The 21,859-nt window shown below is 40.2% G+C and overlaps 1 protein-coding gene across 1 annotated transcript in view; it reads right to left on the reverse strand.

Annotated features, from left to right (window-relative positions):
- Positions 1-3,832: 3,832 nt before the first annotated feature.
- ABI2 (abl interactor 2) overlaps positions 3,833-21,859 on the reverse strand; it is an 86,009-nt gene continuing 67,982 nt past the window's right edge. The window contains 2 exon segments of the mRNA XM_042448236.1: positions 3,833-15,123; positions 21,117-21,290. Of these exon segments, the coding sequence (XP_042304170.1) occupies positions 14,948-15,123; positions 21,117-21,290 (350 nt within the window). The 3' untranslated portion in view covers positions 3,833-14,947.

Genomic DNA, 21,859 nt, shown 5'->3' on the forward strand with positions numbered 1-21,859 from the left:
CAGGACATCATTCTCCCGACGCTAGCCCTGAACCCAACTACCGACACCGAACGTCGGCTCCACTCTCTTGATGTCAGGCGGGTGCTAGCCTTCTACCTCGACATGACCACGTCCTCTTGACATTCCTCCAGACTTTTCGTCTGCTAATCCAACCCCAAAATGGGGCTCCCAGTTACACCTCAGCGTTTCTCCAAATGGGTGACTTCCACAATCCTTCTCTCTTACACGATTTTTGGGAAGACTCCGCCTGCTTGAATTCAAGCTCACTCCATCAGGGCGGTAGCTTCATCTTCAGCCTTCCTCTCTGGAGTTCCCTTGGAGGACATTTGCAAGGCTGCAGTATGGTCACAACCTCTGACCTTTATCAAGCACTACAGACTTGATACCAGACACCGACGTGAAGCAGCCTTTGGCAGAGCTGTTCTCTCTGGAATGCACTAAAGGTTAGTTGGCACTTGTCAAACACGACACTCACACTGTTTTTGGTTTAATAATTGTTTATTGCCAGGACACTCCCTCCTCCACATGGGAGAAGCCTAATGCATTTGTGTGCTTCGCAGAGACCACAAAGAAGGAAGACAGGTTGCTTACCTGTAACTGTAGTTCTTCGAATGGTCATCTGCAAATCCACACAAATCCCGCCCATCCTCCCCTCTGTTGTGTCCTTCTCTCTTCCTTGTCTGCTCTTACGGCAGACCAGTTTTAGAACTGAGAAAGGGTGGGAAGACCTGCCTAGAGGGTGGGCGGAGCTACCACCCAAAAGTCTTCCCTAGCGATTCCAGTAGGATCTGGAAATGCTGTGGAGACGCAGAATAACCCATTTGTGTGGATTTGCAGATGACCACTCAAACTACAGTTACAGGTAAGCAACCTGTCCTTCCTTCCTTTCACGAACACTTACATGTGCTGACATAATTAAGAATCCAGTTCATATAACCTTTATCCTTTTGGCACATGAGATCTTCCTTTATTCTGATTTGACTTCCAGGTTTAATAAAAGATACACAGCTCAGAACCCAGAAACATGTCTCAGTACTATTATAACTATTCTGTAGGCAGGAGTTCAGTCACGGAACAAGCTCAAGACGCTTGGAAAGGGTCAGAGTGTGCTTTTTGTTTTTTATTTAGGACTTGTAACAAGAGGGTTTAGTACACAGCAACAATTAATTCCAAATACAATTTAAAAACTTTTAAAAATTTGTTCCTCCACTCATTGGAAGGTGGTTTAATGGCACACACAATTGAACAACCAGCAACACAGCCTTCCCTAGAATCCTGCACGTTTCCTGTTAGCTACTGGGTCACCACAAGAACTCAGAGCAAGCTGCCACTATGGTAGCATAACTGCCCATCCAATTTGGAGTTGGTCTCTCTTGACAGACAAAGCTTGACACCCAAACCACTTAAAACATATCTATCCAAACCGTGTGAACTTTTAATAGGCTGGAGACAGACTTACGTGTACTCTAAAGAGACCCAGTGAAATAAATGAGGCTTAAGATTGCCACCAATTTTAAATGCATCTTAAGTGTAAGTCTGGATCTAACCCAGTGTGTGAAAAGCCAGAAGCTGCTCTTAGTATAATCTCACCCATGAGCATTTGCCACGGTTCTAATGGAAGTCAGTCTGTATTAATTCCCCATTTATTACTTAACATGATGGAATCAAAAGAGAGGCTAAATTGCATCAATTCTGTTCCATGCTTCAGTGTGAAACCAATCACCATTTTCTGCTTTCAAGGTGCATTTGGCTACAGCCTTTTATCAGATAAACTGCATTCGGGGGGAAGAGCAGACAAATAACATCTTTTTATAATATGCATTTTAGCACAGCAAATGAAGGTATGGTCCTTTATACATTATCAAATTCAAGTCTATCAGCAAGATTCAACTTTTTTTTTTTAAAAAAAGTAATACACCACCCTATCAATGCACTGAATGCCTAGCTTTGGGCACATCAGCTAGTTTTCTCTTCAGTTTAAATACTGCAGTTCCCATTATCCAGTAAAAGTGACAGTGTCTAATACTGCATGCTAGACAGGAATCATTTCTCACTTCCAACATCATTTCTCATTAATAAAGATCCCCCTTCCCCACACTTCCTTCACATAGTTTACCAGCTGTGCAAAGGTTTTTTTTCAAATAACACCTGCTTCTTGCACTTCAAAACCTTAGATAGGTGTTGATCAAGTGGCTAAGTCAACATCATTTAGAATACAAGCACAACTACCCTTATGTAAATCAATATTCCTTTCATTAATCCAATGGCCAAATACTGCTATTGACAAAGGCTGCCCTAGCAACTTGGAATCCTTCCCCACTAGGATGAGCCACTGAACCAATGGGACTGACCTACATGTTGCTTCCTTGGTCCCTAAATGATTCAATGAACCTACTCAAGTCACAACTAACCAACATGATTCAAGCCTCAGCTGGAAGACATTCCACATCCCTTTACCATTTTAACCCCAAGGTTATACAGCACCCATTCTTTTTCAGTGCTTTCTCTGACAGAGCATGCCATAGGCCATATATACCAGAGAATACATTTGGTTTTGGTTTTTTTAAGGGGAGGGCGTTTAATACTTCATTAAGAGCTCAAAGCAGAGCTCAGTGGGATAACAATGGAGACTTGCAACCAGTAAGATCCAAAAACAATTTTAACTTTCTAAAGAGTGGCTCATCTCAGGAAAGAAATTATTCCTTTAAAGAGAATGAGTTGTTCATTCCCCACTTCACCTGCCAAAATAAGCAAAACCCAGAGAGCAAGGTGCACATATGTCAAACCAGCACCTGCCATGGGTTGCTCCACCTAAAGCCAAACAGCCTGTTTCTCCTCTGTGCCTTCAGCTATGCTCTGAGGATGAGTGTTTGCCTTCAGGCTATGCTACATGAACTGATAGGAAAACAGGCCTAAGAGTCTCATGCAAGATTATAGGAAGGACAGGGTGTGGCCTCCAGAGAATTCATTTTAAAATGTAATCCAGAAGGGTGGGAAGGATACACATGCAAAACCACATTAAAAGCAGACCATCCATTCACACAGGCAACTGTTAGTACTCAACACACTGAAATGAATCCTTAGAAACACTAATCATTAGCAAACTGGCAAGAAATCCTTCATTAACCTATTTTCTCATTAAGTCACCTTTTCCTCCAAATGTTGCTAATATAACCAAAGATTAAAAACCAGCCACACTAGCAGTACTTCAGATCAAAAATACTGCCTGTGCCAGGCTGGTGTACCATGTAGTAAGACATGAAAGCAGCAGTTAAACCTCTCCATGGATTGGAAAATACTCTTTACCATCTTTAACATGGCATGTGCAAGCCCTCAGATGAGGCCAAAGAGACAAGCGACAGCAATTTATACAAAAGGAGGGCAAAGGCAGCCCCTGGAAACAAAAACATAACAACCCTCAGGCTTAAAAAAACAAAGGCACCAGAGATTAGTTTCTACTTTAGACAGACAGCTCTTTTTGCACAGAAAGATTTGTTCCTGGTGCTTTGGGTAAAGAGATCTGCTCTTCTAAAAAAGAAGAAAACAATATTGGGGCAAGATAAGGTACGGGTGGAACGTATGTTCAGATCTGTGTGCCATTATTGCATGGGGTGGAAAACTGAGCACTTGGGGAATGAAAACCATTTTATAGAGGTATGTAGATTGACACTGGATCATAACTGGGCTCAACTATTTGCTCTCTGCCAAATACTGAAAGAACAGTATAAAACATTTTGACACCTTTACTTGATTTCTGACTGGAGGATCCTGAGGAAGGGGAGCCAATTTCCCAGGCCCTCCCATCTCTCCCACCCCACCCCTATTTTTTTAAAAAAAGTAAACATTAAATTAAAATAACTGGAGAAAATTTACCATTTATCGATGGAATACCACCCTCACTGACTTGATATAGCATGCAGTCTATGCAACATTACATACATAAAAAGTCTGATTACTTTGGGCCTGGTACATTGATAGCATCATCCGTAGACATTCGACAGATTTCAAATTTGTACAAAAAAATAATAAGCGTGAAATCCAAAGAATTTCTTTACAACATTAGTACTGCAGAATACAAAGCATAAAACCAGCAGGATGAGAGCAATCTAGAAACACCCGCTGCAACAGCTCCACAGGAAGATGATCATGGCCAAGGGGTGGGCAGGGAGCAGCCACAGCATCTGAATTGTAGGCCTTCTAGGGGAATGTGGCACTACCTTCCACAGAAGCTGAACAGTCTTCTAACTGTCCCACTCAGTCAAAGAAACTTGTCTCTTTTAAACAGTAAAGAGAAGCTCCTTATGAACCATTTCTCTATGTCAATGCATTTTTAAAAACACCGCAGGTCTCTGAAAACAATCCAAACCATTTCATGCCCAAAGATTTCTGTTCAAACTGAGGGTACACTGAGCTATGGAATCTTGACCCAATTTTCCTGGATTTGCTCACTAAACAAAACCTAGCTCTGGTGGTCAGGGCTTTGCAAAGAGACAGACTTAAGAGTTCAAATGCTAACTTAAGCACTAATGCTACAGCAACAGGTTCCTCTGTTTTGGCGTGTTTTTGCTGTCAGGCAAGTTTCTCATTCATAGACATGGCTGAGTGAGGGAGAGCCGGGCCACGGAGGTGGGATGAAACTCCAGCCAGGCTCCCATCAGTTGGACCCCGTTTGTGACGGCCCAATTCAAGATCAAATTCCAATCCAGCTGTTCAGGAAACGCAGTATTGGAAGGAAAGATACATTCACTTGTATCACCAATTTATACTACTGAAAACGAGCCATGAACAATATTTACACCTGGCTCAAGAACAACTTGAGTCCCGGATGCAATTAACTAGAAGGATAACAAGTGGAATTGTTTTCCCAGTACCTCCCCCCCCCCAGCCGATTTTAAACTGGTTCTGCGAGAATTGCAGAGCCGAAAACCCACCAGAGAGGCCATCTTGCAGCCAGTGCCATCTTCCACGTCAACAGCATTAATTTTCACCTGTTAATTGATTTTATGTAGTTTTAAATTGTTGATATTTTCTTACCTGTTCTGTTATAAGCAAACCACTTTTAGTTATCTAAAAATTCATGCAGGGAGAAAAGTGTCCATACAATATGTGTGAATAGATCCATTTATCCTTAGCAATCCTAATGGGTATATGGGAAAAATCCTCGCGACTTAAACCAAGTTTCTCAGCTATCTTATTATTGGAACCCAGTCTTGCATTCATATTGCCTGCCACCAAGATTAATGCGTTAGCATATGCATCAAACAAAGCTGTGAGAATTAGTTCTAAATCCAACCATTTAAACTCATGTTCATACACTGAATTCTGTGGAGGGCAATATATATTAATCAGAAAGAGTTGCACTCCACTAGACCAGACTATTCGAACAGTAAGAATACTACCATCAGGGTTCAACTTGGGGCTAATGGGGTTCTATCCGATAGCATCCCCACAGACAGAGGTGTACACCAGGATTGTCTTCTGGCACCTTTATTTAATTTCTATATTAATGATGTCGTCCAGGCCTTAAAAGAATCAAAATTTTTCCCAGCTACTATTCAGGATGTTAAACTTTCAGTGTTGTTATATGCTGACGATATTGTTTTTGATTTCGGTCACCTTAATTGGAATGTGCAGACTCTAAAAGAAGCTAAATGAATACTGTACAAAGAAAATGTTAATAGTCAATCACTCTAAAACCAAAGTTGTGGGTTTTGGTAAAAAAAACTTCATATGTGGAGCCTTTGTCATGGAAAACTCATTTTGTTGCTACTAAGCTAAAATCATCCCTCTCTATAAATTCTCTGTTGAAATTTCATAGACTTCAAGGAGGTTACTTAGTAGCACCTACTATTGAGGTTTATCAAAGAAAAATTGTTCCTCAGTTATTATATGAAGCAGAAATTTGGGGATACAAGTGTCTCAAATTTAGAAACTGTTCAGAACTTATTTCTAAGATCCCTGTTGGCTGTCCCTAAGTGTACCCCTGTTTCTTTTCTGAGAGCAGAAACAGGCCAATCTACTCTTCTAGCTGCTACCCATACTGCTCTTGCCTTCTACTGGTTAAAGTTGTTATCCATGAGTGATTCTAAGCTCCCCAAAAAATGTTTTTCAGAAGAAATATCTCTTAATTCTCCAAACTCCTGGGTATCTATAGTTAGAACAATATTACAGAGCTATGAGATTAATGTGGACTCACTTCCAAATTATGCCACCCGCAGAGTCAAGCAACTGATCAAAGAGAAAATTTATCTTGCTTCCAAATGGGCCGATCAGCTTTCACTTTCGAGCTCTTCTTTTTCTCTTTGGTACCCATTGTACAAGACTTCATTTGGGTTAGAGTATTACTTTATTAATCTTACTTTGGCCCCTGCTAGAAAAGCATTTACTGCTGTAAGATTCCAATGTATGCCTTCTGCCTATTTGACGGGCAGATATAATAACACTCCTGTCCATCTAAGACTATCTGCAAAACTGGGGAAGTGGAGAATATAGAACATTACCTTCTACATTGCCCTCTGTATATATCTCCTAGACAAAGGTTTCTTGATTGTATTTTGAAATCCCTTTCCGGTAGATCTTGCTTTCAGCAGACTTGTGTCCTTTTGGCTGGCAACAATGCATTTCTTACTTCTATGGTAGCAAAATTTGGTTTAGCTGCTAGCAAGATTAGAACTAGCTTTCTTGATGGGAATGACGGCTAGATCCATTCTAGTTTTATGGTTTTATTATTTTATCATTTATGATGTATTATTGGCCTTTTGTTGATGGATCTCTTTTATTAACTTTACCATGTTGTTTTTGGTGATTTTTATGCATTTTTTAAAAAAAACTCTGTTTTTGTATTTACTGTTTAGATATATTTTATATTGTGACAGCTTTTAGCTTTTAACAATAAATTTCTATTCTATTCTATGTGTGAATAAAGGGCTGCCCAAGCCCAGCATGTGTTACAGAAGTACCTGTCCATACCAAGGACAGGTTTTAGAATTGCACAGCAGCCCTGGTAAGGCTTGTATTGCTTTAGAGTTGGGGAAGTGATATGAATAGGGTTGCCATGGTTGTCCACTGTTGCCAGACACAAAATGTGGAACAAATTCTCCTACATTTTGTTCCTGGTGGTGGTGGACAATTATGGCAACCCTAGATATGAAGCACAAAGCAGTGCTGGTTCTTTGTGTGATGGAACATGTTTGCGGCTCAGACAAGTCCTTTTAGGTTTGCTTTTGCCTTTTACACCATGTTACCATGGTTGACTTTAAACTGGGTTGTAGTAGAAGGAACTTTACCACCTTCTTCAGTGCTTGCAGAATGGTGATGGCATAGAAGCAGCTTTCTGATGGGCTGGCCAATCCAGAGCTGATTTTGTCTACTTGGAGACAGCTTTTGGTTGTAACTTAAAGTTAAGCTTCTGATAATGTCTAACTGGTTTGGACCCTAGCTACAGCAGCGGTTCCCAAATTTTGGTCCTGCAGGATTTTTCAGACTTCATTTCCCGGAATTCCTGACTGTTGGTCAAGCTGACTGGGGCTTCTGGGAGTTGAGATCCAAAACACTTGGAAGACCAAAGTTTGGGAACCACTGCACTAAACCAATTGAATGCTTTAGTAATGTCTGCTTATTCTGGAATAAGTAACGACTGCACATTCTGGTTGTGTCCTCTGTTCAGACAAATGATGTGGCATTTCCCCAAAGGACAGAGAAAAGACCAACTCACCTGTGATGTGAGGAATCCAAAGTTAAGGCAACCTGCTTTTCTGTCTTTTCCCTTTTTGGAGGAAGAGGGGCAAATGAAAAACCAGGGTTATTGGAAAGTTCACCACAGTACACAAGGCCCCCTACCAGAAGTAAAGTGCACCAGTAATGTGAAGAATCAACGATTTCTGTAAAGCAAGGGGGAAAAGGCATCTCTGCCTATAGAAGCAGTTAAACCAGATGAGGGCTCTAACTGCACTCTCCTCAGTACATCTGCCTTTTTACAGCTCTGGATAATCTTTGGGAGAAAAGGAAGAACAGGGGAAAAAAATCCTCTGGGCACTTTGATGAGTAATGCAAACATAAGGGGATAACTTTCACATATAATTTCTTAATCCACATAACACTTGTTGTTCACCAGCACAGGTTACTATGCCTTAGCTCATTAACTAGCCAGAATTTGTCACTGCCACTGGTCCCTTCTCTCTGCAAGTTCTAGGAAACTCAGCAATAGGAGAAGAGTGCTCCCACACAGAAATGTAGCAAATTCCTTCCCCAAAGATACTGCACAGTATCTCCTCTTTTACAGTCAGAGTGGAGCACCACGTCTTCCTCATGCATGCTGAGCAAGGACCTGGAGGAGGAGGAGCAGGAGCGCTAGCCTATGGTAAGCGCATTTGTGGACACCTGCATTTCCACAGAGGTTCTTCCCAGGATATGGTCTGTCTCGGGTTTATGTGCATTCCATTCTACCTTAACGGATTATGCAATCTGACCCCAGCAAATGCTCCTCCATTTGGCAGTGATCACAGTCAAATTTAGATGTTTTGTGTGTGTGTGTCTGTTAAGAGACTTAACATATATACATTATATACAAGGGGGTAGAATGATCCTAGTAGAAACCTGTTTCTATGGGCCAAATGAAGTAGTTGGAGGATTATACAAGGTTTTATTACACAGCCTTCCTAATATTGTTAGCCATGACTTCATTAAGTAATGAGTAGCTCCATGGGGAGGAGAGAGAGACCATAATTGGGTTTTTAAAAAGGTATCCAACACATAATACCTTGAGCTATAGTTTTCACTTTTTTATCCAATTGTATGATAATTCATTCACAAAAAGTAATTTGCTGAAGTCACTCAAGTCTTGGCATCTGTGATGAGATGAGCACTGAAGAACCAAATTCTTGGTAATATTGCAAAGGTGTTTTAAAAGATTCTGCTACCGGGTAAGATGGCAGAGTAACAGCTGAAAGGCACAGAAGCCGGTGCCAGGAAGCAGCAAAATGCAGCTGTAGTCACAAAGGAAAAAGATCTAAAGTGGCTAAAATTGTCCCCTCAATAAAGGGGACTCGGAGGGGCTCATGAGAGTCTATTCGAGGACCCAGCATTGGAGAATCAAGAAGAAGTCCCGAAGAAGACTTGACGTGGATGGGGACTGAGAAGCCCATGAGCAAACCACCACCGCATTTGGTTTCCAACAGAAACCAGTCATTACCAATTTTAGTACAATCAAAATTCAGTTTAAGGTAATGAAGGAACAAAAGCAGATCTTCAAAATAAACATTCCACCTAAGATTCATAGACTTTGTGGACTTATTTGGAGAAAGTGAAAGTCAGAAATTAAAAGGCTGTATGGAGACGTGAGGAGAGAGAAGAGGAGGCGTGTTTGAAACATTATCAGCGTAGACAGGAAGAAATTGAAACAACTGTAATGACAGAACTGTAACAAATAGAGGAGTATTTGTTGAGATTAATATAAAGGGGCTATACAGTATAAGTGCAAAGAAGGAACACAAAAGCAGACGGGGACAGAGAAAGAGACAGAGAAGGAGAAAGGAAGACAGGACTAGATAAAAAGAAATTGCGATGGGAAAGAAATAGGACTGGATATGGAGACTTAAATTGACAGAGGCTGAGAAAGAGAAAGATAAAAAAACAAAAACTGAAATGGAAGAGAGAAAGCAGATAGGACTGGATAAGAAATACAATAAAAATAGTCTTAAATAAGACTATTCAAGATAAATGCAAGGAACTATTATTAAAAAGTATTTACACATTTACAAATAATTACCAAATATATACAATTAGAAAATGTTGGACAAATTATTTTTATTTAATTATTTGATATTAACTAAGATTACAAATATAAGGATTATAAACAACAGCTGGAAATCTGAAGTATTTGAATGGGAGGAGGAAGAAAAAAGAAGCAAATAGGACTATTTGATGACAGAATAGAAGAACAGAAGTATCAAGAGACTGAATATATAAAGAATTAGAAAATATAAAGACCAGGGGAAATTGATTAATTAAGGGTATTTGACTGATTAAGGGAAGCAATAATAAGTTTAACTATTTTAAGAAATCATAGACTACTAACATTAATAATTTAATTTAAATGGTTGTGAAAAAATTTTGAAATAAAAATGAAATGAATGAATGAATTATATTTAAAGGTGATCAACTTAGGATAATGGAATATAGAAGAGAGAAACTGATTGAATATAGAAATGTCACTGGATACTATTTGAGATAGTCAACTCTAACTAATTTTCCATTGATATATTTGTAAGAATTATTTTTGGAATTTAGTATGTGATGAAGTAAGAACATATTAAATAGAATATAGAGGGGGTTAGGAATATTATCATTTACATTTTATGTTACCATGTATAAAAATAATAGAAACAGTTTCAGAAGAGGATTTAGAAATTGATTGGTAATAGAATTTAAGACAGGTTTATATATTAAGGATTATCTGAACAGAAGCTATAGATAAGGTAATGATAGAAGTGCAGAAACTTTATAAATATTTAAAGCATTGTGTGTTAGTTACTGAATTCCTGTGTATAAGAAATTGGGGAGGGGGAACTGTTGAAGAAACCCTCACAGACTTAAAAACTAGGTTGAAACCACGGCAATTATGAACAGCAACATAAAACAGATAAGTGACTGAATATAACTCAAAGGCAAAGGCAAGTTTGTTCAAGGTCACAGCTGAAAAACTCAGTAGCTGTGAGAAAAGATAAGGGAGCAGAACAAAACAGTGACATGGAATAATAAAATGATAAACATAAAATTTCTGGAAGAAATTAATAGGGTAAGACTAGAGATACATCAAGAGCTAAAGGATTCAAGGAGAAATAAGATAGGATTTTAAAGGAGAAATCAATGATCTAAAGAAAACACTGAGTAAAGTAATTGATGATGTGGCTGAGATTTAGGAATGAAAAGACGAGATGCCAACGGACAAGAAAGTGAAGCAAATTTGTTAAAAGAAATAAGGCAAAGGAAAAGATGTCTGAAGTTAAGAGGATTGAAAGAACAATATAATGAAAATTTATATGGGAGATTAATCCCCATTCTGGCTGGTTTGATGGAGGTATCGAGACATCATTTTGATTCTGAAAATGGTTTTTAAAAATGTGCAAATTCCTCAATGGCGAAGAAATAGAATCTGTCAAGAGACATAGTGATACATTTCACCAGAGAAAGTCAGAAATCAAATAGCTGAAAAAAGTTACAATAAGAAATTAAGGATTGACAATACGGAAATTAATCTCTTCAAAGACATACCAGCCATGGTACTAAAGAAGAGATTATGTATTCCTAACAAGATGTTTAGAAGCCAAAGGGATAAGATACAGATAGGAATCATTAGAGAAGATCACAACGAGCATCATAATATGAAAAAAGGTCTGGAAAATGAAACCCACGTCTCTCTTTACTTTCTTGCATAATCTTCCATCATACTCTGAAAATTATGCAAGAAAGTAAAGAGAGGGATGGTTTTGGTGTCCCATACCTTTTTTCATATTATGATTGTTGCATGGAATGGATAAAAAGTGGATGACACTACAAGGGAATAGGTTGTTGTCTTTAGAAGGCCATAAACCTAGGTATGGGTTTATCACATACCATACATACCTAAGGCATAATAAAGTAAAAATGAATAAAGAATTTAAAAACCACATCATAAGGAGAGCATTATGGAAGGTGAGAATTAAAGTAAAAAATATATATAGAGAGAGAAAGTTTCCATTGTGGGTATCGCCACATGAAGCCTTCATGAGAAATGAGAAATAAACAAAACAAAAAAAGTTGGCTCAATTATAAACAATTGCTAGAATGAGATGGGGGGAATTGCACTTAAAAGAAGAGAGAATCTACTTAAAGAAGGTATAAATTGCCAGTGGTTTATACATCAACAATTGCAAGAGAGAATTACAATGGATATAAAGATTGAAGGAACTGATATAAAGAAAATAAAATGTCATAATAATTGACCAAGTGAGTCAGCCAAAGCAGCATATGAGGCAGTCACCTCTGTTTCTAAGAATGTGTACACAGTGGGGCCCTGGACCCCAGTGTAGCTGCACCCTTCAGAAGGACTAACCGCTACAATTCATATGGCTCCAGTCTTGTGCAGCATATACATGCCCCTGTATTGAGAATGGTTTCATACACAGCAGTAAACTATGTACAATATTCAGCAAGCAAGCAATCAAGATTAAGATAATGATGGCAATTTTAATGCATTTTAAAAATGAAGGAATTGTTTAGATTTCGACTGGGGAGGGGGGTGTTACCCAAAATATTTTTACATGTCTGAGATTTACAAGTTTTGACTGGGCAAAAACATGAAATGTATCACTCCAAATTATCATGCTTTAAAGTATTTTGGCACAATTAAGGTACCTTTTCAATGAAAGTCATTCATTACTAATGGAAATCATGGCAAAAAACTGTATTAGGGTCATGAGCTATGCAAGAAAGGAAATCTTATTTAATATTTCCAGACAGTGCCAATACACCTATTTTTAAACCTCTGGTACAATGAATTTGTTCCATACCTCCTGAAAAACGATTATATGGACAAACTCTTAATGGTAATGGCTCCATCTAGCCAAATGACACAGCTCTCCCCAACAAGCCAGTCCTTTCAGGGTGGACAATTGTTGTTCATCTGTCGCTCCCATAATCCACCACCACTGGCTATGGTGACTAAAACTGATGGTAGTTGTAGGGGAAAAGATCTATAAGGCCACAGTTGCTCATCCCACCAAACTGCGATTCCATTTTATTGAGTATGGTCAAGGCAACACAGCTTAGTTTTAAGATTTGAGTCTGTCATCTTTGCAGGCACTCTGACCATCCACTTAAGAAGTAATAATATTAGAGACCACAGCCTTCTATGCTAGGATAGTAACTCTTGGTAATACCTGACGTTTGTTCATAGCATAAAACAAAATGGCAAGATTCCACAACCTTCCTGCCATGGTGGTTTAAACCAATACAGCCTGCAGAGTTTGGGAGTGTGAATACATTACCAGGTTTTGTTGGGTTAATGAACTTTTGGCTAATTTAAGAAAGAAAGGCTGGTACAACCTATGTTCCAAGTACATTACTTTTCATGTGTCAATGCACCCTCAACTAGTCAGTGTAGCTTAACAGATCTATGTAATCAACTCAGATGATACATGAAGTAGGTTATGACATTCCACATACCTGGTATTAAAGGGGGTGGGGGAAGTGGGATTGGAAATGGTGGCAAGCACAGACTCCCACAGTCCCAAGAAAAATCCTTTATCCAGTTTAATCTATTTGCCAGAGATGCTGCTCCTGCCACCAACGGCAATTTCCTTCCACACTCAGTGCAAGGGGAGCCCACTCCTCATCTCAGGCTCAATCATGATCAAGAGCCTCCACAGCTGCTGTTTAACCAAATGCAACTACATTTCAGATATCATCTGATTTGGTCCTAAAAGCTCTGAAGCCATCACAGCAGGACTGCATCCACAGAAAGAAAAAGCCACCACTTTACTGATTGGGGGTGGGAGAAGCAGCGTATGACTCTCTTCAGTTTCTAATTAGTGTTCAAAGAAAACCATAAATAAGGGAGCCCTTTGAAATCCTAGTAAAATTACCCAACAGAACTGGGAAATATTTGCCTGCTTGCACAGGCATTTTACAATATGTTCCAAAATCTGGAAATGAAAAAATTAAACCATCTCATTGGTATACATGATGATAAATATTTGAGCTGATCAGGGCTTCAGCTGAAGCATGCAAGTAAACTCATACTTTCCCCTTTACCAGAGATATTCTCTCCAGTCTAATTCCCCAACATATAAAACATGAGGTAATTCCTTCAGACTACATCAAGCCTTGGTGAGAAGAACCAGGGCTGATGTGCAGATCCACCACATCTGGCTTACACATGCCCTGAAAGCATTATCCGAACAACATCAGGCAAGCGGGTGTAAACCATTCTCTAAATCCTTTGGAAAGTGGGGAGCACTCCAACGCTAATTTTAAATTTTCCTGCGATGTTTCCTAGCACAAGGGGAATAACCCAACTTTGTGGATTGGTTATCTCTGCCATTCAGAGAATAAGGCTACCTATAAGTCAAATGAGGGACACAACCTAATCTTTAATGTTGATGTTTTATCTTCAATGTCTTAAAAATAATTTAAAGGTGCGAGTGGCCAAGCCTGTGCCTGAGAAGGGTCTGTGTAAGTAGGATTCCATTTCTGAAACTACATCCCCATACATGGTCAAAAGTAAGAGACAGGTGAACCTGAAACTAGCTCCTTGCATGTCCAGCACAGGCTACATGTGCTAAACAGCTAAAGAAGCATTTGGATTAGAGATGCAAGGAACCAATCTGAGATCCAGTTGGTATGTGCATCCAAATGTTTGTCAGCACAATACTACTCTTGCAATAGTTAATAGTGTGTAACATAGAGATACTGGAGGGGGGTGGCAGGCTGGGGTAGGGGGCAAAGGAGCAAATGGCCTATCAAAGTCAATCCTTCAACACTGGCATTTGGGATGTCCCAGTACCAGGGTTTACAATTATTCCTGAGAAAAATCCCATGTCTAGATTGAATGGGTCACAACTGGAACAATGGATCAGTTAATTGGCAAGCTCTTTACATCGCCTGACTCTACACCTGAATGGATCTGTTTATTAAAATCTCTCATAATGCTCAGCTCTGCCACTGCTGGCCAATGGAAGAGCCATTTCTTCAAAACAACTCAAATCACTATTTTATAAAAAGGGAGATAGGAGCAAAAATAAAATAAAATAAAAGTTAGAGTGGTTTTGTTACAATGATCCTTCCTTCTTTCCTCCCATCCTTCAGTTCACTTGCCAGGGTCTCTCCCATGTGCTGGTGGAGATCTGGAGAGCCCCACAATCCTTGACAAGCAAGGGGCAATTATGCCTCTTGCCATCCATGGTGGTCTTCACTCTGAGTAGTGCATGATGGACTCCACGTAGTTCCCTGGGAAGAGTCCTGTTACTCCATTCATGACACCTTCATACCAACCATCATCATTTTTCTTAATGACATAGATGATGGCACCTTCTTGAAAGGAGAGTTCATCCTCCTTGTCTTTAGTGTAGTCATAGATCGCCACAACTAGGAACAAACACAAAAAGAAAAGAGAGAGCTCCTTAGAAAGCCACTGCATGGACTGAAGGTGATTTCAATTTCACAACACTTTCAGGCAGTCCTTCTTTCCAAACAGCAGATATTTTTCTTTCATGCAGCGATAGCAAACATGTGGCTCTCCAGACCCAGTGGGACTGTGTGATGCCTGACAGCTTTGCATGTTTGTGCTATCTAGTAATTAAAGTAGGGTGCATTACAAATAGTATTTTAGGGTAAAGTAAAATGTGAGAGTAGGGAGGGATGAATGTGTGTGGTAAGCAAAAGTTATGTTGTATGCTAGTTGAATAGAGAGCACGTCAACGTTGAAAGGGGAGAATGAGTGTGGAGTTAGGGGGTGTGGTTCTGGTGAGTAGGGCTACAGGAGAGAGCAGGCAGGGATTTAGATTAGCAGTACAATGTAAAGTGAGCTGTTAAAATGAGCACTTTTAGTCAACTCATTTTACAGGATGTCTAGTATAATCACTTTGTTCAAGCATGCCTGTTCATTTGGCTTAGCCAGCAAGGAGTTTGTGAAAGCGATATGGTGGGAGATTACCTGTAAAAGGTGGAGAAGTAAACTATGTTATTTCTAAAGCATCCTCTTGCTCCTGAGAAGTGGACTTGGGAAAAAGACTATGGCAGGTTATAATTCCCATTATCCTGCCTTATTGGTTTTGCCTTGACTAGGGCTTATGGGATCTATAGTACAATATCTGGAAAGTCACACACAGCTCTACTTTAGCAGTTTCTGATGTAAATGTATTTTCTCCTCCTTTGCCTGAAGCTGGGACATATTAGTATTTCTCCACATATTTTAAACAACTTCCACAATCTCTGACACAGGCCATACTGGTTGAGGGTGACATCTGGAAGTGTCAGAATGCCTCCTTCTGGCTTAAAGAGTCTGTTGTTCAACCAAAAGCCTAAACAGACATTTTGATATTGATAAACATTTTCTTATTGAATACAAGAAATCTCAATAATATGGGAAACAATTTTTACTTCACTGGAGTCTCATCACAGTACTACAGGGAAGACTTAACACTGGCTGCTCCTACTGGGACTAGACCTTTGCAGATAACACATATACACAACTATTTGGTGAAAGATACATACAACATGACTCAATTTCCATTTCTACATAACAGAAATGGTCTTGGTTAAAATGTAGACTATTGATTAATGTGGACTGAAAAAGAGATGGATGGTTTTGGTGCAGAAGGAAGTTACCTCAAGGAATACTAACTGTCTGGAAGCTCCTTCTTCACAATTGTTCACTGACAGAATGGAGAGATAAGTAGAAGGAGAAAAAGCAGAGGGGCTGGGGAGTGGAACACTGAACAGGTATCCTATTCAAAAGAGATCCCCAATCTACAATTCTCTATTAACACTGACTTCACATGCTAGGCTTTCCCTGTTTTTTTCACCCAACCATCCAATACAGAACTGCCAACAGATTTTAGTAGACCATCGTAATTCTATTTTACTGCTGCCCACATAATCATGTGGCTGACTGCCATGCAGAATCATCATTTCAGCTGGAATATACAATGGCTTTGTTCAGATCATTAAATCCTAGCAGAATTAGCCAGGATATTCATGAGTACTGTGTACAGGGAAAGATCCATCTGCTACTATGTCACTCCTCTATTTCCACCAGTGGCAAAACAAATCAATAAGCTGCAGGATACCACAGCAAACTGAGCACTATGTTTAAGGGCTCCCAGAAAGAAAGATATGATTTCTTCCCTTCCAAGACAAAAAAAATTATCTGAATTACTAATATCTTACTTAAGAGCAAGGATAGTAATCATATGGTCCTTCATATGTTGCTGGACTCCAACTGCCAGCATTCCTCAACACTGGCTATGCTGATGGGAGCTGCAGTCTAACAACTTCTGGACAGACTCCCACTCCTACATTAATGGAATTATACATAATTTTACAGTTAGTATGTTTTGCACATTAGCATCTCCTATATGGCACAGCAAAACATATCTGTTTATCTAGCAACTACAGTTGCCCCTCCAAGTCTGCGGACTTGAGATCCGTGGACTTGAAAATCTGCGGAGGGGCAACTGCCATTAACCTCAATGGGGCACAAGCACTCATCCCATTCAAGCCTATGGGGCTTGAATATGCATGAGATTTGGAACTTGCGGGGGGTCCAGAACAGTTCCCCCGCAAGTGACAAGGGGCAAGTGTATTTTTAAATACTATGACTCATAATATAGTAAAACCTCAAGAGGAAGATAATCAGCACTTACTACAAGTGGATTTTTAAGTTCTTGTTCATGGTCTCTGTGACTCACACAAACGGGGTTATCCTGAACAGTGCCTCTTTCACAATGTTCCATAGCATTCTGAAGAGTTCTGACAGTAGCCACATCCTCCTCCAGTATCCCTACATAAAGGGATTCCCACCAAAAGCTGCTAGTTCCTTTTCATCTGCTGCAGCTGCTGCAGCCTCATCAGGAATAGCATTTGTGTACTTCAGATTGGAAGACTTCTTCCTTGAGACATTAATTGTCAGCACTGGATTTCTAGCCACACCAGACCTCCAGGCTTTCGCAGCACCACTGGATTCTTTTAAGAAGTGTGTCAAACACAGCACTAAGGTTCTAGGCCAATGTGGACTTGAAGTGCCCTCAGTGTTAGGTCAAATCCCATATTGGTGCTTTGTGTGCACACTCTGTGGCATTCACACAACAAGCTAGACACAACAGAGAGCTCCACCTTAAAGCTCTGCTTGAAGCCTCAAGAGCCTGAGCATCATTAACAGCCCTCGACATTGAAAGACAAAGCGGGTACTCAACATCAAGCCTCCAGTTCAAAAAAGTCAGTACCATGTATGGAGAAGTCAGCTTCAGTTCCAACCGACATCAGTGCCCCAAACATAAGGCCAAATGTACTTTGGAGACCATTTGTACAGCTAAAAGGGCCAGAGAAGATACTGATAAACATCTCCTTGTTGATAATTAACCTCTGGCAAGTCTCTCAAGGTGGAAGCACAGACGGTGCTGAAGAACAAACACAAGAAGTGATCAAAGGAGAACTCTTTCCCTTTACCTCCTTCACATTCAGTAGTTCCATCATCCACCCATCTCTGGAAGCTTGCATCTGAAATAGCGTTCAAGAGACTGTGGTATCTCCATAACCAATTTCTCAGAAGCAGTATACTATGGTTACAGAGACTATTTTCACTCAAGATGAGTCAAAAGTCCATGTTTCAGATGGAGAAATACGGGAGTCTTCTGTTGTTAGAGTAAGAGATTCTCGTTCTCCAGTTGAGCTTCAGTTTATACAAAGCCTCTTTCTGAACTTCCATGCCCACATCGGCATCAGTGTCACTTTAGTTCTGTCATGCTCTTATTCCGGTTCAGATAACTATTCCACCTCATTGTATCAGTACTACCAGAGCTGATGACATCGTCAGTCCTGTCAGCGAGTTGTCCATTGCCAAAGATATCATGGCTATCACAGAGATAAATACTCTTCTATTCTGATAGAAGTTCTTCCACTGATAACAGCAGTTCCGGATGACATACTTACCAGTATAGGAACAGGGTTGCTTATTATTATTATTATTAACCTTTATTTATGAAGCGCTGTAAATTTACACAGCGCTGTACACGCAATCTTTTTAGTTAGACGGCGTCAGCACATCACTCAACACACAGGATGTGTGATATGGACTGCATCCATTCTGCTGTCATGCATCCATTCTGCTGTCATTCCTTCCAACCAGCAGGGACATGCATCAGTGGATCATACTTCCACCAAGAACAGCCCATCCCAGGATCAGACCCTGTCTCAGTCAATTCATTTTATTCATTTTACTGGATGTAATCCCGCCTTAAACCACAGGGAAAAGCGGGAAATATAAACTATTTATTGTTGTTGTTGTTATTATTATTATTTCCATCCCAATAGACTGCTTCAAATACAAAAGAGAAATCTGCTTCTTCTATTTCTACCATTGCTGTTGCCATCCAGACTATCTATTTCTTATCGACATCTGGGTCTTCTGGATTGGAACTGAATTCAGACTGTGACAGTGCCTCCCAGGAAGTCCCCTTCAATGGCACTGAGTGCCATGGACCCTTCTTCTCCAGCTAAAGATATTAAGGCATTTGTCAGAGCAGGTTGTGAGGAAATGCCTTCCTCTTTAGTTATCATGGCCTCATATTGTACGCCTTTCTTCCTTTACCTCTTCTAACCAGTCATTTCCAAGCTTTATCAGGATAAAACAAACTGCATCATGATTGCTCCATGTGGCCCAGACAGCTGTTGTTCACACATATGCTTTATCCATCCCAAGAACAGTATGTTTGGCCACCACATAGACCGGATTTCTTCATCCTGTACAAAGGCCAAGTCAGACACATCAATCTCAACACTCTCCACCTGTTGGCTTGGAAGATCCTGCCCTAGATGCCTTACCATTCGCAGTAAGAGATTATCACGACCATGCAACATCCTTCAACGAGGCAGTACTATGACTATTAGTTTGTTGCCTTCTTACTTCCACTGTCGATTGATGCACCTGAGTACAGTCCATCCTTGCCTTACACGGGGGAATCCGTTCCGGATCCCACCGCATAAGGCGAATTCTGCCTATGCTCGAGCCCCATTGGAAACAAGGCCGCGTATGGCGTGGGCGTGCTGTATATTGTCAAACATAGGTTGGACTATCTACTGTGTTTGTTGAATTGAGGTCTCTCTTTGTCTTCTGTTTGTTGTCACTTAGCTGCCATTTCAGGAAGTTTTCAGTTTCTTGGTAAGCTTTCTTGTTTTACACGTCCTTCGATTAAAAGATTTTTCAAAGGATACAAGCACCTCATCCTCAAGTATCGAGCCTGGACATGGTTTGTGACCAGGTCTGCAGAAGAACCTTCCTTTGAAACTCTACCGATTGTCATTTTGTTGTATGACATTTACAGGAAAAGGTTGTTGTTCTTATGCTTGTTGATTATAGATATGATTTTCAGTAAAGTTTGATTGTTTGCACCGACACTCCCGCCTCCTGCTTCTTGTAGCTTGCTAGTCTCCCATTTGTGTGAGTCAGACACCACGAAGGAGGAGGACAGATTGCATACCTTTAACTGCAATTCTTCGGATGGTCATGTGAACTCACACAACACTGCCCATCCTCCCCCCATCGTGCCTTGCTAGTTCACATGAATGGTTTTGTCAGCGTCCTATGGAACTTATAGGTTTTGGCACAAAGCTCCTTATGCAATGGACCCTTGCAGTATCCACTGAGGTTTGGTTCCAGGACACCCCAAGGCTACCAAACTCTGTGGATGCTCAAGTCCCATTATATAAAATGGCATAATAAAATGGTGTCCCTTATGGAACACCATTTGGAAAACTCAAGGTTTAAATACTGAATATTTTTTGAATATTTTCAAGGCATGGATGGTTGAATCCATGGATAAAAAAATCAGTGTGTACAGAGGGCCAACTGTATAGGGCTGCTGGAGGGGGGTGAGGCTACCACCAAAACGCTTCACAATGATACAGAATGCTCTGAAAGAGGCACTGTGCAAACATAGGATAATTTCATTTGTGTGAGTTCACAGATGACCACTTGACCTGTACTTTCATTTCTTACTAATTAGCAGCAGATGAGAGCATTAAAATATCTGTATGTGAGCCTTTCCCTGGTTATTCAGGAATCCTGGATGAATGAGGAGAGTGCCTGCTATCAGGATTCAGGACAGGTAGAGAAGGAAGAGGAATTTCACAGGGCCTGGCTAATGATGGTATTGCCTGATCTCACATTGAGGAGGAGGAAGATACACTGTCCCACTGCAAAATATTAATTTTATTGTGCACCAGCACTTGGCAAAATTTCAAATATAAGAAACAGCTCCAGGCTGAAATGTAAAACCTACTGTGCTGAATTCATGTCAAAGGCACAGACAATAATTTTGTCTTCTGTTGCAACTTTATACTACAATGTCCAGCCAACACACCTTTCTCCAAGTAGGTCCTTGGAGCCCATGGGGGATCCTCTTCAGCATAGGGATCACTATATTCAACTACAGCTGCTTCTTCCTCTTCATAATCTTCCGGAGGAGGTGGTGGAGGGGGAGATTCATCAAAGACTGGTTCATCTTCAGGGGGTGGAGGTGGAGGAGTATCTGAAACTAGAGTAGAACCAAAAAACAAAACAAAACAAAAATTCCTATGGTTAAATGCCTACATAGCACATTCCATGGATGGAGTGCTTTATAATTCTTCTTTCCCATGTCCCTATTCATTCTCAGACAGGGGAGTGAGGTGGAAAAGGCTTGGTTATGCCTATAATCCAAAGCAGAAAGAGAAAAAGAAGGCCAGGAATCAAGATTTAAATGCTCCTTCAGTTTCAAATTTCTCACTCTATAATGTCTATAACATTATAGTTCACTGGAGATAATTACTTTCTGCTAGTCTTTCCACTTAAGTGACATTGGACCAATTTTTTTGGAGGGGGGAGAGATAATGGCAGTTTAGGCCATTATCCAATACATGTCAAGTTGTCTTCCCAGACATGGGTTGGGGAAGAAAATGCATCACCCTGCTCTCACATGAAAAAACACTGTAAAAGAATTTAATAAACAGCTAAGGAAAAAGAGAGCTACACAGATCAGCAATCTTAGATATGGAATGAGGATATACAGGAAGCAATACAGGCCTGTCATCGACACTGACTATTGTCACTCATCATTTGCACACA

This window comes from Sceloporus undulatus, chromosome 1 (genome assembly GCF_019175285.1).
Source record: "Sceloporus undulatus isolate JIND9_A2432 ecotype Alabama chromosome 1, SceUnd_v1.1, whole genome shotgun sequence".
In the NCBI taxonomy this organism is placed as follows: Eukaryota; Metazoa; Chordata; class Lepidosauria; order Squamata; family Phrynosomatidae; genus Sceloporus; species Sceloporus undulatus.